The 21,066-nt window shown below is 37.4% G+C and overlaps 1 protein-coding gene across 1 annotated transcript; it reads left to right on the forward strand.

Annotated features, from left to right (window-relative positions):
- The first annotated feature begins 7,398 nt into the window (after nucleotides 1–7,398).
- On the forward strand, nucleotides 7,399–20,310 carry LOC147004771 (X-linked lymphocyte-regulated protein PM1-like). Its single transcript, XM_085837838.1, has 5 exons — nucleotides 7,399–7,473; nucleotides 8,891–9,019; nucleotides 11,495–11,558; nucleotides 19,567–19,666; nucleotides 20,296–20,310. Exons 2-5 carry the CDS (start codon nucleotides 8,914–8,916, stop codon nucleotides 20,308–20,310), a joined length of 285 nt encoding a protein of 94 aa, XP_085693964.1. The 5' UTR covers nucleotides 7,399–7,473; nucleotides 8,891–8,913.
- Nucleotides 20,311–21,066: the final 756 nt, after the last annotated feature.

Consider the following 21,066-nt stretch of genomic DNA (forward strand, 5'->3'; position numbering starts at 1 on the left):
CTCTTGGGCATTAACCCAAAAGATGTTCCCATTTGTAGTAATTTCACATGCTCCACTATGTTCATAGCTATCTTATTTGTAATAGTCAGAAACTGGAAAGAACCCAGATGTCCTTCAACAGAGGAATGGATAAAGAAAATATGGTTTATTTACACAATAGAGTACTACTCAGCTATTTAAAAATGAATTTATTAAATTCTTAGGCAAATGGATGGATCTGGAGGATAACATCTTGAGGGAGGTAACCCAATCACAAAATATATGATATGCACTCACTGATGAGTAGATATTAGCCCAGAAGCTCAGTATCCCCATGAAAAAATTCACAGACCACATAGGTGTAGATGAGAAGGAAGAATTTCAACTTAAACGTCCAGCAAATATCTTCAACAAAATATATAAGAAAACTTCCCATACCTAAAGAAAGAGATGGCCGCGACCATCCAAGAAGCATACAAAACTCCAAATAGACTGGACCAGAATAGAAATTCCTCCTGACACATAATAATCAGAACAACAAATGCACTAAATAAAGAAAGAATATTAAAAGCAATTAGAGGAAAAGCTCAAGTAACATATACAGGCAGACCTATTAGAATTACTCCAGACTTCTCACCAGAGAATATGAAAGCCAGAAGATCCTGGACAGATGTTATACAGACAGTAAGAGAACACAAATGTCTGCCTAGTCTACTGTACCCAGCAAAACTATCAATTACCATAGATGGAGAAACCAAAGTATTCCATGACAAAAAAAAATTCACAAAATATTTTTCCACGAATCTAGACCTTCAAAGGATAATAATAGGAAAACACCAACAAAAGATGGAAACTGCACCCTAGAAAAAGCATGAAAGTAATCCTTCAACAAACCTAAAAGAAGCAGCCGCAAGAACAAAATCCCAACTTCAACAACAAAAATAACAGGAAGCAATAATTACTTTTCTGTAATTTATCTTAGCATCAATGGACTAAATTCCCCAATAAGAAGACATAGACTAATAGAATGGCTACAAAACCAGGACCCAACATTTTGCTGATTGCAGGAAACCCACCTCAGGGACAAAGACAGACAGTAATTCAGAGTAAAAGGCTGGAAAATAATTTTCCAAGCAAATGGTCCCAAGAAACATACTGGAGTAGCTATTCTAATATCAAATAAAATTGACTTTCAACCAAAAGTTATCAAAAAAGACAAAGGGGGAAAATCATAGTCATCAAAGGTAAAATCTACCAAGATGAAATCTCAATTCTGAACATCCATGCTCCAAATGCAAAAGCATCCACATTCATAAAAGAAATTTAGTAAAGCACAAAACACATATTGTACCTCACACCTCATGATGCCTTCTCCAAAACTGACCATTTAATCAGTCACAAAACATGCCTCAACAGATATAAAAATATTGAAATAATCCCATGGATCCTATCAGATTACCTCAGAAAAAGGCTGATATTCAATAAAAAATATAGATAACAGAAAACCCACATACACGTGAAAGGTGAAAAACAATCGACTCTATGATAACTCGGTCAAGGAGGAAATAAAGAAAGTAATTAAAGACTTTTTAGAGTTTAATGAAAATGAAGCTACAACATACCCAAACTTATGGGACACAATGAAAGCAGTCCTAAGAGGAAAACTCATACCTTTGAATGCCTCCAAAAAGAAACTGGAGAGAGGATGCAGGAGCAGCTTGACAGCACAACCAAAAGCTCTAGAACAAAAGGAAGCAAATTCACCCAAGAGGAGTAGAAGGCAGGAAACCATCAAACTCAGGGCTGAAATCAACCAAGTGGAAACAAATAAACTGTACAAAGAATCAACCAAACAAGGAGCTGGTTATTTGAGAAAATCAACAAGATAGATAAACCCTTAGCCAGGCTAACTACAGGGCACAGGGACAGTATCCAAATTATCAAAACCAGAAATGGAATGGGAGACATAACAACAGAAATTTAGGAAATCCAAAAAAAAATCATCATCAAATCCTACTACAAAAGCCTATACTCAACAAAACTGGAAAATCTAGATGAATTGGACAAATATCTAGACAGATATCAGGTATCAAATTGAAACTAGGAGCAGATAAACCCTGGAAATACTCCCATAACCCCTAAAGAGATAGAAGCAGTAATCAATAGTCTCCCAACAACAACAATAACAACAAAAAAGCCAAGGATCTGATGGGTTTAGTATAAAATTCTATGAGATGTTCAAAGAAGACCTAATACCAATACTATTCAAACTATTATGCAAAATCAAAAGAGAAGGTACACTATTCAATTGGTTCTATTAAGCCAGAATAACAATTGTACTCAAACCATAAAAAGACTCAATGAAAGGAAACTCAGACCAATTTCCCTTATGAATATCAATGCAAAAATACTCAATAAAATTCTTGCAAACTGAATCCAAGAATATATCATGATCATATAGGCTTCATCCCTGCGATGCAGGAATGGTTAAGTATACAGAAATCTATCAACTGAATCTACTATAGAAACAAACTCAAAGACAAAAACCACATGATCATCTCATTAGATGCTGAAAAAGCATTTGATAAAATGCTACACCATTTATAATAAAAGTTGAGGAATTCAGGAATTCAAGGCCCATACATAAACATAGAAAAAGCAAGAGACAGCAAACCGGTAGCCAACATCAAAGTAAATGGTGAGAAACTTGAAGCAATCCTACTAAAATCAGCGACTAGACAAGGCTGCCCACTTTCTCCCTACTTATTCAACATACTAGTTGAAGTCCTAGCCAGACCATTTCAACAACAAAAGGATAACAAATGAATACAAATTGGAAAGGAAGATGGCAAAATATCACTATTTCCAGAAGATATGACAGCATGTATCAGTAAACCCAAAAATTACACCAGAGAAATCCTAAACCTGATACACAACTTCAGTGCAGTAGCTGAATATAAAATTAACTCAAACATGTCAGTGGCCTTTCCCTACACAAAGGATAAAGAGGATGAGAAAGAAAATAGGGATTCAACACCCTCCACAATAGTCAAAAAATATAAAATTCCTTGGTGTGACTGTAACTAAGGGAGTGAAAAGTCTCGTATGACAAGAACTTCATGTCTCTGAAGAAAGAAATTGAAGAACTCAGAAGATAAAAAGATCTTCCATATTGATGGATTGGTAGGATTTATATAGTAAAAAATGTCTATTTGCTGAAAACAGTCTACAGATTCAATGCAATACCCATCAAAATTCTAACTCAATTTTTCACTGAGTTAGAATGGGCAATTTGCAAATTTATCTGGAATAACTAAAACAAAAACAACAAAACAAAAAAAAAACAAAAAACAAAAAACAAAAATACAACAAAAAAACTAGGATAGCAAAAACTATTCTCAATAAGAAAAGAACCTCTTTAGGAATCACCATGGCTGAACTCAAGCTGTACTACATGATAAAAACTGCATGTTACTGGTACTGCAAAAGACAGGTAGATCAATGGATTAGAATTGAAGACACAGAAATGAAACAACCCTGATATTCCACCTCACATAAGTCAGAATGGCTAAAAAATTCAGGTGACAGCAGATGCTGGCAAGGATGTGGAGAAAGAGGAACACTCCTCCATTGCTGGTGGGATTGCAAGCTTGTGCGACCACTCTGGAAATAAGTCTGGTGGTTTTTCAGAAAATTGGACATAGTACTACCAGAGGATCCCGCAATACCACTTCTGGGCATATATCCAGAAGATGTTCCAACCAGAAAGTAGGACACATTCTCCACTATGTACATAGGAGCCTTATTTATAATAGCCAGAAGCTGGAAAGAACCCAGATGCCCCTCAACAGAGGAATGGATACAGAAAATGTGGTACATTTGCACAATGGAGTACTACTCATCTATTAAAATGAATGAATTTATGAAATTCCTAGGCAAATGGATGGACCTGGAGGGCATCATCCTGAGTGAGGTAACCTAATGACAAAAAAAACTCACAGAATATGTACTCACTGATAAGTGGATATTAGCCCAGAAAGTTAGAATACCCAAAACATAAGATACAATTTGAGAAACACATGAAAGTCATGAAGAACAAAGACCAACGTGTGGATACTTTTCCCCTTTTTAGAATTGGGATCAAAACACTCATGCAAGGGAGTTACAGAGGCAAAGTTTGGAGCTCAGACGAAAGGATGGATCATCTAGAGACTGCCATATCCGGGGATCCATCCCATAATCAGCCTCCAAACACTGACACCATTGCATATACCATCAAGATTTTGCTGAAAGACTATGCCCGGACCTAGCAAACACAGAAATGGATGCTCACAGTCAGCTTTTGGATGGATCACAGGGCCCTTAATGGAGGAGCTAAAGAAAGTACCCAAAGAGCTAAACGGATCTGCAACCCTATAGGTGGAACAACAATTTGAACTAAACAGTACCCCCCAGAACTCGTGTCTCTAGCTGCATATATATCAGAAGTTAGCCTATTTGGCCATCAGTGGAAACAGAGGCCCATTGGTCGTGCAAACTTTATATGTCTCAGTACAGGGGAATGCCAGGGCCAAGAAGTGGGAGTAAGGGGGTAGTGAGGGGAGCTTGTGGGGGACTTTTGGTATAGCATTGGAAATTTAAATGAAATAAATACCAAATAAAATTAAAACATGAACCCACACACCTATGGTCCCTTGATCTTTGACAGGGGAGCTAAAACCATCCAGTGGAAAAAAGACAGCATTTTCAACAAATGGTGCTGGCACAACAGGTGTTTATTATGTAGAAGAATGAGAACTGATCCATTCTTATCTCCTTGTACAAATCTCAAGTCTAAGTGGATCAAAGACCTCCACATAAAATCAGAGACACTGAAATTTATAGAGGAGAAAGTGGGGAAAAGCCTCGAAGATATGGGCACAGGAGAATATTTCCTGAACAGAACAGCAATAACTTGTGCTTTAAGACTAAGTATCAACAAATGGGACCAGAAAAAATTGCAAAGCTTCTGTAAAACAAAAGACACTGTCAATAGGATAAAAAGGCCACCAACAGATTGGGAATGAATTTTTACCAAACCTAAATCTGATAGGGGACTAATATCCAATATATACAAAGATCTCAAGAAGCTGGACTCCAGAAATTCAAATAACCCATTAAAAATGGGGTACAGAGCTAAAAAAGAATTCTCAACTGAGGAATACCGAAGGGTTGAGAAGCACTTGAAAAAAAAATGTTCAACATCTTTAACCATCAGGGAAATAGAAATAAAAACAAAACTGAGATTCTACCTCACATCAGTCAGAATGGCTAAGATCAAAAATTCGGGTGACAGCAGATGCTGGCAAGGATGTGGAGAAAGAGGAACACTCCTCCATTGTTCGTGGGATTGCAAGCTTGTACAACCACTCTGGAAATCAGTCTGGTAATTTCTCAAAAAATTGGATATAGTACTACCTGAAGATCCAGCAATTCCTTTCCTGGGCACATACCCAGAAGATGGTCACACTGGTAGTAAGGACACATGCAGTAGTATGTTCATGGCAGCCTTATTTATAATGGCCAGAAGCTGGAAAGAACCCAGATGTCCCTCAATAGGGGAATGGATATAGAAAATGTGGTACATTTATACTTTGGAGTACTGCTCAGCTATTAAAACAATGGATTCATAAAATTCTTAGGCAGATAGATGTATCTGGAAGATATCATCCTGAGTGAGATAACCAAATCACAAAAGAAGTGACTTGAAATGCACTCACTGATAAGTGGATACTAACCCAGAAACTTACAATACCCAATATACAATTTGCAAAACACAAGAAAATCAAGAATGAAAATCAACGCGTGGATACGTCATACATCCTTAGAATAGGGAACAAAATACCCATGGAAAGAGTTACAGAGTCAAAATTTGGAGGTAAGGCAAAAGTATGGACCATCCTTAGACTAACCCACCTAGGCTTCCATCCCATAATTATCCACCAAAAGCAGACACTATTGCACATGCCAGCAAGATGTTGCTGAACAGACCCTGATATAGCTGTCTCATAGGAGGATATGCCAGTGCCTTGCAAATACAGAAGTGGATGCTCACTGTCATTTATTGGATGGAACACAGGGCCCTAATGGAGGAGCTAGAGAATGTATCCAAGGAGCAGAAGGAGTCTGCAACCCTATAGGTAGAACAACAATATGAACTAACCATTATCCCAAGAGCTTTTGTCTCTAGCTTCATATGTAGCAGAAGACGGCCTAGACGGCCATCACTGGGAAGAGAGGCCCCTTGGTCTTGCAAACTTTATATGCTGCAGTACAGGGGAGTGCCAGAGCCAAGAAGTATGAGTGGATGGGTAGGGGAGCAGGACGGGGAGGGGGAGCATATAGGGGACTTTCAGGATAGCATTTGAAATGTTCATGAAGAAAATATCTAGTAAAAATTGAAAACAATAAAAAAACAAAGAAAGAAAAGGAATACACCTCACAATAAAGTTGGACAAGGCATGAAATAGTACAAAAGGAGTTATAGAGAAATATGAAAATTAAAAATTATCATTGGGCATATGTGTGTGTACAGTGTGTGTGTGTGTGTGTGTGTGTGTGTGTGTGTGTGTGTGTGTGTGTGTGAATGTGTGTGGGTGCGTGTGGGTGCGTGTGGGGGTGTGTGGGTGGGTGTTGGGTCACCATAAATTTAAACACACCGGATGCATGCCTGGTACCTGAAGAGGCCAGAGGAGTGCAAATAAGTGCACAAAACAGTGCTTGGAAAAATGACTCAGCTGTTAAAAGCACCTGTTCTATGCAGATGACGGGGCACAAAACACCCATATCTTGGATCACAATTTATGCACAGCTAAAGTTTCAGAGAATCAGTGCACACTTCCAGACTCTGTAGGCAACAGAGGCATAAGTGAGAGAGAGGGCCAGAAGGGTCAGACACATTCTTGTAATCAAGGTCAGTACTAGGACGGTGGAGACAGGAGGGTACCAGGGGATATAGGGGATCTGGATGCTCCCTTCTGATCCCTTAGGACAGAATAAACTCTTGTGGTGTGCGTAAGTATATTCAGAAAAAGTCCACACACATTAAATGTTATGCACATAAATAAATAGAAACAGAAATTGCATACAAGAGCCTCTACATTTGAAATAAAGTAGTGTCATTTGCATTGTTTCATATGTTTCACGTTTGTTCAAGTTTTTCAAGTCTGTATGGACTTATGAACCTAGAAAGTGTCTTAAAGCCAGTAGTAGCTCATTCCCACCTCCTGAAAACTCCCTTTGAAGCAATGGTGCCTGGTACTCCATGTACGCATGCGCAGGATATATTCAGCCAATCAGTGCAGTCCCTGGGTGAGACCTGTTTACTCCAGCTTGCGTCACAAAGGGTCCTCAGAAGCCTCTGTCCAGGCATCTCTGCTGACAACGGTTTTTTACCGTTGAGGAGCTGAGCACGGAAGGGTGCTGTTGTGAAGGAGTTCACCTCTGAGATAACCTGTAAGTGATAATTTGCTCAGATCAGGGTTGTTGGACAGTTAATCGAGGTGTGTCACGGTGTGGCATATCAGGCCCAGGTGGTCACTATGTGAGGAAAAGCCTCCTGGTCCCCATTTCCTATGGCTTCTGATTGTTAAATGAAGGTGAAGGACCATATTCATGGCAGAGGATTGAATAGGTCAGGGCCTTAGAGGATTGTGAACCCTTGGAGGACACAATCTTGGGTCCTGGGGATAGGATCAGCGAGCTGGCTGAAGGATTGGGGGTCGAGGGAGCATGGGTCTGTGAGTGAGGAGCTTGGAGCTTGTCCTGTGTGCTGTAAGGAGCCTTAGGGTCCAACTTGGTGCTTGTCCTGTGTGCTGTCTGGGATCCATTAGAAATACACTGAGGATTCCTCCCTCTTCATTGTCTTCTCTATGGTGTGTTCCTTTGGTATACACTGTATGGACATTGCAGAGAAGGGAGTGGTAGAGGAAGAATGAATGAAAAGAAGAAGAGGAGACATTGCAAGAGATTAATAAGTAATCTGAGAAGGATTCTGAGCACCGATCCTCCTGTCTCAATCGCCCATGTATTGGGATTAAAGACTTGCACCACCAAGTTCAGTGTTTTCACTCAGTTTTATTTCTGTAGAAAGGGATCTTCCTTTGTAGCTCAGGCTGGCCTGGCTTGGGCAAGCCTTGAACTAAAAATCTGCAGATGTTTGAAATCCTCGGCTTCCCCCAATCCCACGTTTCTCCAATATAAGGATTTTCTGTGTGGGTGGTGGTGGCTAGTGTTTGTTGTAGACTGAGCATTGGGTCTTCTTGACATGAATATATAGTTACCATGCTCATTATCTTTCTGAATAGTACTGTGAATTTACTTTAAAACTGAGATTCACTGAAAAACGGAATTGCTGATGTTTTGTTTAAAAAGAATCTTTGGGATATAGGATCAAAATTCAGATGCCTCAAAGTTTAAATGCAAACACATTTTGCTCAACATTTTTGGTGGGAAGGGGAGGACTCACACATTAAAGGCTGGCCTGTTTTTGCCTTTTTTTAAACTGAGAAATGGTAGATTGTTAACTTGGGTTCTAAAGAAGGTTTTTAAATACGTTAGTTAAGGAAGATTTTAAAACAAAGTTGGGAGGGAGAGGGACATGATAAATGGGATACATGGAGGAAATTGTAAGGGAAAGCATATGTGTGTATACATATATATATATATGTCACTATATTGTATATGTATTCAAAACTCTATGATAAAGACAAATTATTAAAACTATAAGTGTTAAAAAACAAAAGAAACAATCTTTCAATGAGCTAAGATAATTATTTGACTTTTTGACATTTTTAACTATTTAAATGATACCTTTGGATTCAGATCGCTATGTTTTTATTCTTTTTTCCTTTTTATTTTTGTAACTGAGAAGACAACTGAGTGCTTAAGAGAAAAATGGCAAAGAAAATGTGGGTGGTACCAAAGAACGGTTACTTATTACTTCTTGACTATGATGAAGATGAAGATGACATAAATGTTTTGGAGGAGGCTCATTCTGAAGGTATAGTATATCCAGTCTTCGGTATTGTGTCCTGCAGTTCCTTAGACTTTTACCAACTCACCTGCAATGGTACAAGTCTTTTCTAAGAGATTTCATATACTTCGTTTCTAATTTTACCTATATCTATATATTCCTATACCTGAGTTTTAGCAGTGCATATACCTACTCTTGGCACTGTAGTCACAATATGTTGAGAAACAATAACTTGCTATGATTTTACCCCAGGAAAAGACCTGAACATTGTTCCTATATGTTAGCAAAACATGAATTTATTTCATATAACCTGCAAATGAATTGTTTCATTCCTTTTTTTCTATTACATATTTTCTTTATTTACATTTCAAATATTATCCCCTTTTCTATTTCCCCTCTGAAAATCCCCTCTCCTCTCCCCTCTCCCCCTGCCTCCAACACGCCCACTCCCAATTCCTGGCCCAGGCATTCCTTAATACTGGGCATAGGACCTTTACTGTACCAAGGGTCTCTCCTCCCATTGATGACCTACTAGCCCATTCTCTCCTACATATGCAGCTGGAGCCATAAGTCCTAACATCTGATTTATTTGATTGGTGTTTTAGTCCCATGGAACTCTGGGGTTACTGCTTAGTTCATATTGTTCCTCCTCCTATGGGGGCTGCAAACCCCTTATTCTCCTTGGGTACTTTCTCTAGCTCCATCATTGGGGACCCTGTGCTCAGTACGATGGATGTCTATGAGCATCCATTTCTGTATTTGTCAGGCACTGGCAGATCCTCTCAGGAGACAGCTATATCAGTCTCCTGTCCCCAAGCTCTTGTTGGCATCTTCAACAGTGTCTGGGTTTGGTGGTTATTATGGGATTTTTCCCTGAGTGAGGCAGTCTCTGGATGCATTCAGTCTCAGCTCCAATCTTTGCCTCTGTAACTCCTTCCATGGGTATTTTGTTTCCCATTCCATTCCCGCCAGAAATTCATAAAAACAAACTGAAGACCAGTCTTCATTTTCCTCTACCTGGTGTTGAAAGGCCAGATTGCCCAAATTTGTCTATATAGGATCCAAACAGCCTCAAAATCCTGAGGCTCCTCTCAGCCTCAGAAGTACTGGGACTTCAGACATAATTCAGGACAGGCTGTGTTTATTTGTGTGTTGTTTTGGTTTAGGGAAGTAAGCTCTAACTCTCTATCTCAGGAGTGTCTGAAACCTCGTGTGCAGCTTGAACTGGCCTTGAAACTGAAGTCCTCAGCCTTACAAATGTACTGGGGCCTGAGGATACATGCCTGTTTTATTTTTTATTTTTAATTTTTTTTCTTAACGGAAGATTGAACACAGAGCTTCTTGCTGTAGCAGTAAAATATATGTCCAGACAGGCAGAACTTTATAATTTACATTTGTATTGCGATGAAAAAGATTGAGAGTTTGGTTGTGATCATAGCAACTATGATTTTATGTGGAGATTGAGATGCAGACACATTTGCTCTAACTTATCAATAACCTAGCAGGAATGGGACCAAAATGCAGATCCTTCTATGATTAGATATAAACCCACTTGAAGTCACAGTTAAAGCCATCATAGTGTGTGTGTGTGTGTGTGTGTGTGTGTGTGTCTGTGTGTCTGTGTGTCTGTGTCTGTGTGCCTGTGTGCCTGTGTGTGTGTGTGTGTAAGAGAGAAAGACAGAGAGAGAAAGAGAGAGAGAGGGAGAGAGAGAGAGAGAGTTTTAAACTGAAAAATAACAAACTCTTAGTCCTTTATAGTAAGGAAGCCCAAGATACTTTATTCAACTTAATTCTTTTTAAAAAAATGTATACATATTAAAGTTAAGGTTTATAATGGCTATCTTTGAAGCCAACTATTCTGTTCCATGTTTAAATACTAAAGTCTTTAGTATTAAATCAGAGGGTAATAGAAATATGGTTGTAACTTTAAACCCTTCATACAATTATGAAGTGCTGCTTTTGTAAAAATCATTCCTTAATGTTATTTTATATTTCAATTTTATTAGTTTAAGTGATTTTTTTGATTCAAATGGCTTGAGAAAATTTATTTTTTTATTTTAAATCTGAAAACGTAAGTTTCTCAGTGGAATGGCAGCGTTTTGCACGTTCTGTAGAGACACCAATGGAAAACTGTAATTTGTTAAGTGGTGAACAGCAAGATGGGAATGCTTCAGAATTGGACCTTATGGAAGATACCAGATATCTTATGTTGGGCATTAATGTTACACTTCCTTTTTTCTAGTTATTCTTCTTAGGACTGTAATGAAGATCAAAAATCTCATATTGCATCTCTTGTCTTTAATCACAACATGTAAATAAATAGCTTAAACTATATTTCTAGATGACAATTAGACATTACTTGATTTTGTTTAACTTCTAGACAAATCATAGATCTGCTTTAAAACCTAATGTTGGCACTATGCCTGAATGATCACAAAGCATTTCATTAAAATTTGCAAAATAACATAATTGTTTTAGTATCTTGTTTTATTACCAACCCAGTACAGAATCCAGTAACTCATGATGATGGGAATGCAAATCCTGAAGGAATAGTTGGAGATACACGGTAATATGTTCAAACTTATTATTTCCTTCTTAGTGTAAGTACTTCCAGAAAAGTTTTATTGATTTTATAGCAAGTAATCTATATTAATAATTAGAATATGATATATATTATAAACAATATTTCCGTAAGATTAATCCTTAATTTGAATGGTTTTCTTGGAGGGTGTAGTGCTGTGGGTCAAACTCTCATCGTCCTGCTGTAGGACAAAAGCTGAGCCATCAAAAGGTATCCTTACTTTTTAAAGCTTTAATTAATTCATAGATCTCCAGTACAAAATATTCTGGGAAAATTTGAAGGTATGTTTTTTGGATATATAATGTGTTTAAAACTATATAGTATTAACATAATTTACATATTAGGAAATATTAGTTAATATACTATATGACATCTTAATGAATTATTCCTATTTATATGTAGTATTTTGTGAATATTTTTATTTTAATTTATTTATTATTCTCTATTATCTTCCTTTACATTTCTAATAATAGCCCTTTCCTGGTTTCACCCCAGAAACTCCCTATTCCATAACCCATCCCTGTGCTTCTATGAGGGTGTTCACCCCCCACCCACTCCCACCTCCCCACCCTGGCATTTGCCTACACTGGGGCATTGAACCTTCACAGGACCAAGGACTTCTCTTCCCACTGATGTCTGACAAGGTCATACTCTGCTATATATGCAACTGGAGCCATGGGACCCCCTCTTTTGTTGGTGGATTAGTCTCTGAGTGCTCTGGGGGGTCTGGTTCGTTCATTTTGTTGTTCTTCCTATAAGGTTGCAAACCCCTTCAGATCCTTCAGTCCTTCCTCTAACTCCTCCACTGGGGACCCATTGATCAGTCTGATGGTTGGCTGTGACAATCAGCCTCTGTTCTTGCCAAGCTCTGACAGAGCATCTCAGGAGAAAGCCATATTAGGCTCCTGTCAGCAAGCACTTGTTGGCATCCACAATAGTGACTGGGTTTGGTGTCTGTATATGGAATGGATCCACAGGATGGGCAGACTCTAGATGGTCATTCCTTCAGTCTCTGCTCTGTATTTTGTCTCCATATTTCCTCCAAGGAGTATTTTGTTCCGCATTCTAAGAAGGACTGAAACACCCACACTTTCCTCTTACTTCTTCTTGAGCTTCATGTGGTCTGTGAATTACATTTTGGGTATTCTGAGCTTTTAGGCTAATATCCACTTATCAGTGAGTACATACCATGTTTGTTCTTTTGGGATTGGGTTACCTCACACAGGATGACATATTTTAGATCCATCCTTTTGCCTGTGAATTTCATGAAGTCATTGTATCTGTACCATTACCATACATTTTTATCATTATTTCTCTATAATACAGCTTGAGGTCGGGGATGATTCCCCCTGAAGTTCTTTTATTGTTGAGAATAGTTTTTTTGATATCCTGGATTTCTGTTATTCCAAATGATTTTTCAAATTGCTCTTTCGATCTCTATGAAGAATTGAGTTTGAATTTTGATAGAGATTGCATTGAATCTGTAGATTGCTTTTGGCAAGATGGCCATTTTTACTAAATTAACTGTGCCAATCTATGAGCATGGGAGATCTTTCCATCTTTTGAGATTTTCAATTTCTTTCTTCAGACTTGAAATTCTTGTCATACAGATCTTTCACTTGCTTGGTTTGAGTCAAACCAAGGTATGATAATTTGTGACTATTGTGAAGGGTGTTGTTTCCATAATTTCTTTTTCAGCCTGTTTATCCTTTGAGTAGAGGAAAGCTACTGATTTGTTTGAGTTAATTTAATATCCAGCCACTTTGCTGAATTTGTTTATCAGGTTTAGGAGTTCTCTGATGGAATTTATGGAGTCACTTACATATACAATCATGTCATCTGCAAATAGTGATATTTTGAATTCTGCCTTTCCTATTTTTATCCATTTGACCTCTTTTTGTTGTCTAGTTGCTATGGATAGAACATCTAGTGCTATAGAATACTACTATATTATATAATACTGTGAATAGGTAGGGAGAGAGTGGGAAGCCTTATCTAGTCTTGTCTTGTCTGATATTAGTGGGATTGCATCAAGTTTCTCTCCATTTATTTTGATGTTGGATACTGGTTTGCTGTATATTGCTTTTACTATGTTTAGGTATGGGCCATGAATTCTTTGTCTTTCCAAGAATTTTATCATGAAGGGTTGTTGAATTTTTGCAAATGATTTCTCAGCATCTAATGAGATTATACTGTGGATTTTTTCCTTGCCATTGTTTACATTGTGGATTTCCATATATTGAACCATCTCTGTATCCATGGGATGAAGACCACTTGACCATGAAGGATGATCATTGTAACATGTTCTTGAATTGGGTTTACCAAAATTTTATTGAGTATTTTTGCATCAATATTCATAAGTGAAACTGGTCTCAAGTTTCCTTTCTTCATTTGGGTCTTTGTATGTTTTGGGTATAAGTGTAATTGTGGCTTCATAGAACAAATTGAATAGTGTTCCCTCTCTTTTTAATTTTGCGTAATAGTTTGAAGAGTGTTGGTATTAGGTCTTCTTTGAAGGTCTGATAGAATTCTGTACTAAACCCATCAGATCCTGGGTTTTTATCTTTGGTGAGGGGGTTGGGAGACTATTAATGATTGCTTCTATTTCTTTAGGGGTTATGGGAGTGTTTGCAGGGTCTATCTGATCCTGATTTAAATTGGTACCTGATATCTGTCTAGATAATTGTCCATTTCATCCAAATATTCCAGTTTTGTTGAGTATAGGCTTTTATAGTAGGATCTTTTTTTTTTTTTTTTGATTTCCGAAGTTTCTGTTGTTATGTCTCCCTTTTCATTTCTGGTTTTGTTAATTTGGATACTGACTCTGTGCCCTCTCTTTAGTATGGATAAGGGTTTATCTATCTTGTTGATTTTCTCAAAGAACCAGCTCCTGGTTTGGTTTATTCTTTGTATAGTTCTTTTTGTTTCCACTTGTTTGATTTCAGTCTGGAGTTTGATTTTATCCTGCCTTCTACTCCTCTTGGGTGAATTTGCTTCCTTTTGTTCTAGAGCTTTTAATGGTGCTGTCAGGATGCTAGTGTATGCTCCCTCCAGTTTCTTTTTTGGAGGCACTCAGAGCTATTAGTTTTTCTCTTAGGAATACTTTCATTGTGTCCCATAACTTTGGATATGTTGTAGTTTCATTTTCATTAAACTCAAAATACTTTTAATTTGTTTCTTTATTTCTTCCATGACCAATTTATCATTGAGTAGACTGTTTTTCAACTTCCACGTGTATATGGGTTTTCTATTTTATTATTATTATTATTATTATTATTATTATTATTATTATTATTATTATGGGGGTTAAGACAGGGTTTTTCTGTTTATCCCTGGCTGTCATGGAACTCATTTTGTAGACCAGGCTGGCCTTCAAACCAGAAATATGCCTGCCTCTGCATCCCAAGTGCTGGGATTAAAGGCATATGTCACCATGCCTGGATTATTTATATTATTATTGAAGATCAGCCTTAGTCAGTGATGACTTGATAGGATTCATGGGATTATTTAAATAATTTTATATCTTTTGAAGCCTGTTTTGTGACACATTATATGGTCAGTAATGGAGAAGGCATCATGAGGTGTTGAGAAGAAGGGACATTCTTTTGTTTTATGATAAAATGTTCTATGATATCTATAGATATAGACCTCTGTTAAATCCATTTGTTTCAAAACTTCTGTTAGTTTCACAGTGTCTCTGTTTTGTTTCTGTTTCCAGGATCTGTCCGTTGTTGAGAGTGGGGTGTTGAATTTTCCCACTATTATTATAGGGTACAATATGTACTTTGAGCTTTAGTAGAGTTTCTTTTATGAATTTGGGTTTCCTTGCATTTGGAGCATAGATGTTCAGAATTGTGAGTTCATCTTTGTTGATTCATCCTTTGACAAGTATTGTGACAGTCCTTATCTTTAAAAAACAAAAACAAAAAAGAACAACAAAAAATTATTTTGGTTATAAGTTGATTTTATTCCATAGTAGAATGGCTATTCCAGCTTGTTTCGGGGGAATATTTGCTTGGAAAAAATTTTCCAGGCTTTTCCTCTGAGGTAATGTCTGTCTTTGTCACTAAGGTGGGTTTCCTGTATGCAGCAAAATCCTGGGTTCTGTTTATGTATCCAGTCTATTAATCTATGTCTTTTTATTGGGGAATTGAATCCATTTCTATTAAGAAATATTAAAGACCAGTGACTGTTGGTTGTTTCCTGTTACTTTTGTTGTTTGAGGTGGAATTATGTTTATGTTGCTACCTTCTTTGAGGTTTGTTGAAAGAAGATTTCTTTCTTGATTTTTGTATGGTATAGTGTTTCCCTCCTTGTGTTGTAGTTTTCCATCTACCTTTTGAAGGTTTGGATTCGTGGAAAGACATTGTGTGAATTTGGTTTTATCGTGGAATATTTTGGTTTCTCCATCTAAGGTAATTTTGAGTTTTGCTGGGTATAGTAATCTGGGCTGGCAATTGTGTTCTCTCAGGGTCTGTGTAACATCTGTCCAGAATCTTCTGGTTTTATAGTCTCTGGTGAGAAGTCTGGTGTATTTCTAATAGGTGTGCCTTTTCATGTTATTTGACCTTTTTTCCTTACTGCTTTTAATATACTATCTTTATTTAGTGCATTTGTTGTTCTGATTATTATGTGTCGGCGGGAATTTCTTTTCTGGTCCAGTTTATTTGGATTTCTGTAGGCTTCTTGTATGTTCATGTGCATCTCTTTCCTTAGATTGGGAAAGTTTTCATTTATGACTTTGATGAAGATATTTGCTGGCCCTTTGACTTGTAATCTTTTCTCTCCTCTATACCTATTTTTCTTAGGTTTTGTCATCTCATTGTGTCCTGGATTTCCTGGATGTTTTGGGTTAGGAGATTTTTGCATTTTGCATTTTTTGACTGTTCTGTCAGTGTATCTATGGTATCTTCTGTACCTGCGATTCTCTATTCAATCTCTTGTATTCTGTTGGAAATGCTTGCATCAATGTATCCTAGGTTTTCTTTCTCCAGGTTCATCTGTCTTTGTGAGTTTTTATTCTCTATTTCCAGTTTTAGATCCTAGATGGTTTTTGTTCAATTCCTTCACCTGTTCTGATGATGCCGACTAGTTTTGGTTTCTATTATTTATATTCTTGCACTTAACTCTTGCTATCTCATTTTCTTTGGTGCTACCTTCCCTTGCTGTCTCTGACTGGAGCCTGTCCCTCCTGTAATCCTGGTTGTGTCAGAACTCATTGGAGTCCAGCTATCTGGGATCCTGGGATCCTGCGATCCTGATATTCTGGGTGTGTCTGAACTCCTGGAAGTCATGCTGCCTCTTGGATCCTGAAATCCTGGTGTGAACAATCTAGTGAGATCCTGCTGTGTCAAAGCTCCTGGGAGTTAAGCTTTTTCTTGGTGTTGCAAGATTTGATGGGGTGCCAGAGCCCTATGTTTTCTCTAGACACAGTTGCAAGCTGCAAGGAACCTGTGCCTCTGGCTGTGAGGATGATTTTGTTTCCCTGGTTCTTGTGGGGGTCCCACATACACAGGGTGTTGGGAAAGATGTCGTGCCCTCAGCTGTGATCTTCTGTCAGAACTCCAGTGTTCCTGGGTGTCTCTGATCTCCTGGGAGTTGAGCTTCCTCTGTAATCCTGTGATCTTGGGCATTTCAGAATACCTGGGAGTCATGCTTCCTCTGGGTGTTTTAAGAGTGGGTGCAGAGCCAGTACCCCAGGTCTGATCCAGGTGCAGTTTCAGACCAGAAGGAATCCATGCCACTGGCAAGGCAGGAGTTCCTGTGTCCCTGGATCCTTAGGGACTCAAGTTACTCCTGATGTTGATGCCATTGCTGTGATCCTGGGTGTGTTAGAGCACCTGGGAGTTGAGCTTCCTCTGGGTATTGTGGGACTAGTTGCAGAGTCAGCACCCAAGGTCTACTCATGACACAGACTCTTGCAAATATTTTTGATTTAGCATCATGGACTTACTTTTTCCTGTGGTACAGAGTGAAAATGGTGCTTTTTGCAGAGGTGTGACATTAATTAAACTTAATTTTTATTTTTTTGTATGTTTGTGTGTGTGGTGCATATATACAAATGTGGAGGGCAGAGGAGGATGTTGGGTTTTGCTCTATTACTTTCCACCTTATTCCCTTAAGTCAGGCTCTGTCACTGAACATCCAGTTAGACAAGCAGCCAGCAAGTCCTAGCAATTCTCACTTTGCCTACCACAGTGCTGCTATTGTAGAAGCAACCATCCATGGTTGGTTTTCTAGATGGGTACTAGATTCAAATTTGCGAACCTCCACCTTTCACAGTAAACCCTCTTAACTATTGAGGTATCTTCATAACTGCTTTGAAGGGATTTTAGAGGAAAAAAAAAGATGTAAACTTTTTTATAGTTCCATGTATTCAAACCTAAGTGATATGTATACAAAATTCTGTACATTCAACAGTTTTTCATTGACCTAGTATTAATTTTATATTAAGTCATTTTCTTTTCTAGGACTCCTCTGTGCTTCTTTCTTTATTTGACACAGTGCAAAACTGAATTCTTTAATGTAACCCTTATTACTTTTTTAAAAAATTTTATTTTATGGGTATGTTTGTTTTGCTTGCACACAGCTTGTATGTCTGGTACCTGAGGAGGCCAGATGAAGGCATTGATTCCCCTGGAACTGGAGTTATAGGTTGTGAGCCATCTTGGAGGTGCTGGGAATCCAATCTCAGATCTCTGGAAGGGAACCAGTGCTCTTAACTGCTGAATCATCTCTCCAATCCCCTCACTGTTTTTTGTTTTGTTTTGTTTTGTTTTTTCATAAAATGAATTATGTAACTGAAAGTAAAAGACAGCTTTACTAACCAGTGAGAGAATGATACTCAGATCCAAAAGAATCTGTTTTAAATTATATGTAATTGAATGTTACATGAGCTTTCTTAGAAGACAATAATTTTTCTTTGAGATATGGTCTCACTATGTAGTTCAGGCTGGCCTGAATTTTGCTATGTAATCTATGTTGTCCTATACACTGGAAATCTCCTGCTTAAGCTTCCTAGACTAGGATCATAGGCCCAAAACATCTTACATGGCTTAGGAAACAATGCTCTTAATACTTATTTTTCAGACATATTTGTATATTAGTGTTTTGCTTACAGGTATATATGTGCACCACATATGTGCCTGTTGCCCATAGATATCAGATGATTATTTGAGATACCTTGGACCTGGAGCCACATAAAGAGAAAACACATGGAAACTTATATCAAAGATTCTTTCAAAGAAAGCAACCAGAAATTATAATGACTTTGGCAAATGAACAAATGGGAGAGGTAGAGGTTTTAGTTTGGTAGGGTCACATTTGTATCATTGAAAAAATTATATATGGCTGAGTTTTAAAAAAAAAAAAAAGCCATGTCTGAGATTTTAGTAAAAAATGTGTGTCTTTGATTTTGTCTAAGCATTTAACCCTATAACTTCATGCCTTCAAGGAAACTAAATCTAATTCTCAGAAATCTGTGAAAATTTTTATTTTCTACTTTAAGTACCTGTTAATTAGATTTTAAAATTTGATTTAATTTCATTGTGGAAACACAGAAGTCTTGCACAAAATCTTAGAAATGTAATTTATGGTTTATTATAACAATATGGAAAAGGATCAATTACATATGCAGACAATTTATATATTTTAATTGACTTATGTTTTGCACTAAGTCTTAACTGAATAAATATAGGAAAATAAATTAGACCTTATATTTGGTAGAAATTAATGAAAAAATACTTTGAAATACAATTAATTTCCTAAATTAAGATGTATATGTATTAAAACCTCTTTAATTTTGAAAAGCTAAAACATAAAAGAAGACTTCTCTGATAATCTGTTAGGGAAAAATCTGTAATGATTTCCCATTAGATAATTATGTACTGCTGTTTTTCCTTTTATAGTATGAAATGGTCTATTTAATTTGTTTTGAGTGGTCTTTTTTCACATTGGTTTGAAATGTGACTGCTTTCATTACTTTGCTTTACAGCGAGGTGATCAACAACAAATTGTGTGAGCAGGATATAACTACATTTCAGAAGTTTGATATGGATATACAGAAATTCAATGAAGAACAAGAAAAATCAATGGTTAGTATCATAACTAACTTTATAATTAACCTAGTATAACTAAGTATCAGGTAGGAATGGAGAAACTAGCCTTGTGTTGGGCACATGAACCTAAATTAAGTTTCATTATCTATCTATCCTTGGTTCTGTTCTAGTCCTACTGAATTGTAAACCAGAGAAGTATGATCACATACTACTATATCAATGAAAACCACTAGGTATTTTATGGTAGTCAAGATCATAAATTTTCAAGAGGCAGACATTTGCTGAAAGATGAAAAGAGGATTACCACTTTTTACAAAAGTGAGCACAGTATGTCAGCCTCAGGTACAGTTGATAGGAGAGTGAAAGCTTAGTTACTGGTGTCATCTGGACTCTGTTGTTAATATTAGAAAGCCAATTCAAACTGGTAAATCAGTTCTTACCATCATAACTTAGTACAGATTTAGTAACAACAGTGGATGGAAACAACCTGTTTCCATCAGGCTGTCTCAACGACCCTAGCAGAATATTCCTGTGGAAGAATATCACCAAACTATCTTAGATCATCTCTCCATTACTGTACCAATGACTGTAGTCATCACATGGTTTCCAAGTAAGACCTGAGATGATGACCATATTAACTACATTTTTATTTGATTGTTTAATAGTTTCAGAAGTATTAAATTTGAAAGGAACAGGAGATCCATTCCTGCCTGGGAAGGCATTGAGGAAGCTGCCATTATATGTCAGTTCAAGAAAGAGATAGGGACTGAAGATTAAAAAAAAAAATACTCCAATTGAAGGCAATTTTTATACCTTGAACTCTGGATGAAATTTCAAGGGGGAGTGATCATCAGTGTAAATGAGGAATCTAAAGACAGACCCCCAGAGAACTTAAATATTTGTAATTCTGCATGGGGCAAGGGGGGGGGGGGTTGAGAGGGAACCAGCAAGGGAAGAGAACAATTGGTAGAAAGAATACTACCATAAGTGAAGGAAAACTTTTAAGGAAGAAAAGTTCACTAACTGTGTCATATGTTGCTAATGGGCCAAATAAGATAGATTTGCAGGGCTGGAAAATGGTTTATTTGGTAATCTTTCTCAGTGTAGACATGGAGAACCGAGCTTATATTCCCTGAGTAGGCATGCATGCACAGACCACCACCACTACCACCACCTACACAACCACCAACAACAAACTAGCAAAACTAAAAACAAACCACCACAACAATAAAAGTTAGTGTGGTGGTGAGCATTTTAGAACCACCAAACTCAGATTTAGTTCAGAGATAAGAAGATTCCCAGAGCTTCCTAGCCACCAGGTGTAGCCTAATGGATGAGCTCTAGGTTCAGTCAGATCCTGTCTCCCAAACAGTACGGTGCAACCAAAGAAGACAACCAATATTAATCCTTTGTCTCCATATGTATGCATGTGTATG

The sequence above is a fragment of the Mus caroli genome, unplaced genomic scaffold (genome assembly GCF_978045245.1).
Source record: "Mus caroli unplaced genomic scaffold, Mus_caroli_1 scaffold_5, whole genome shotgun sequence".
NCBI classification, from domain to species: domain Eukaryota; kingdom Metazoa; phylum Chordata; class Mammalia; order Rodentia; family Muridae; genus Mus; species Mus caroli.

Bases quoted from the DNA above. Each gene is read 5' to 3' on its own strand.
- LOC147004771 (XM_085837838.1), top strand. From the start codon at position 8,914: ATGGCAAAGAAAATGTGGGTGGTACCAAAGAACGGTTACTTATTACTT. The intron at 9,020-11,494 runs GTATAGTATATC...TTACCAACCCAG, and splicing joins GGAGGAGGCTCATTCTGAAG to TACAGAATCCAGTAACTCAT. The intron at 11,559-19,566 runs GTAATATGTTCA...TTTGCTTTACAG, and splicing joins GGAATAGTTGGAGATACACG to CGAGGTGATCAACAACAAAT.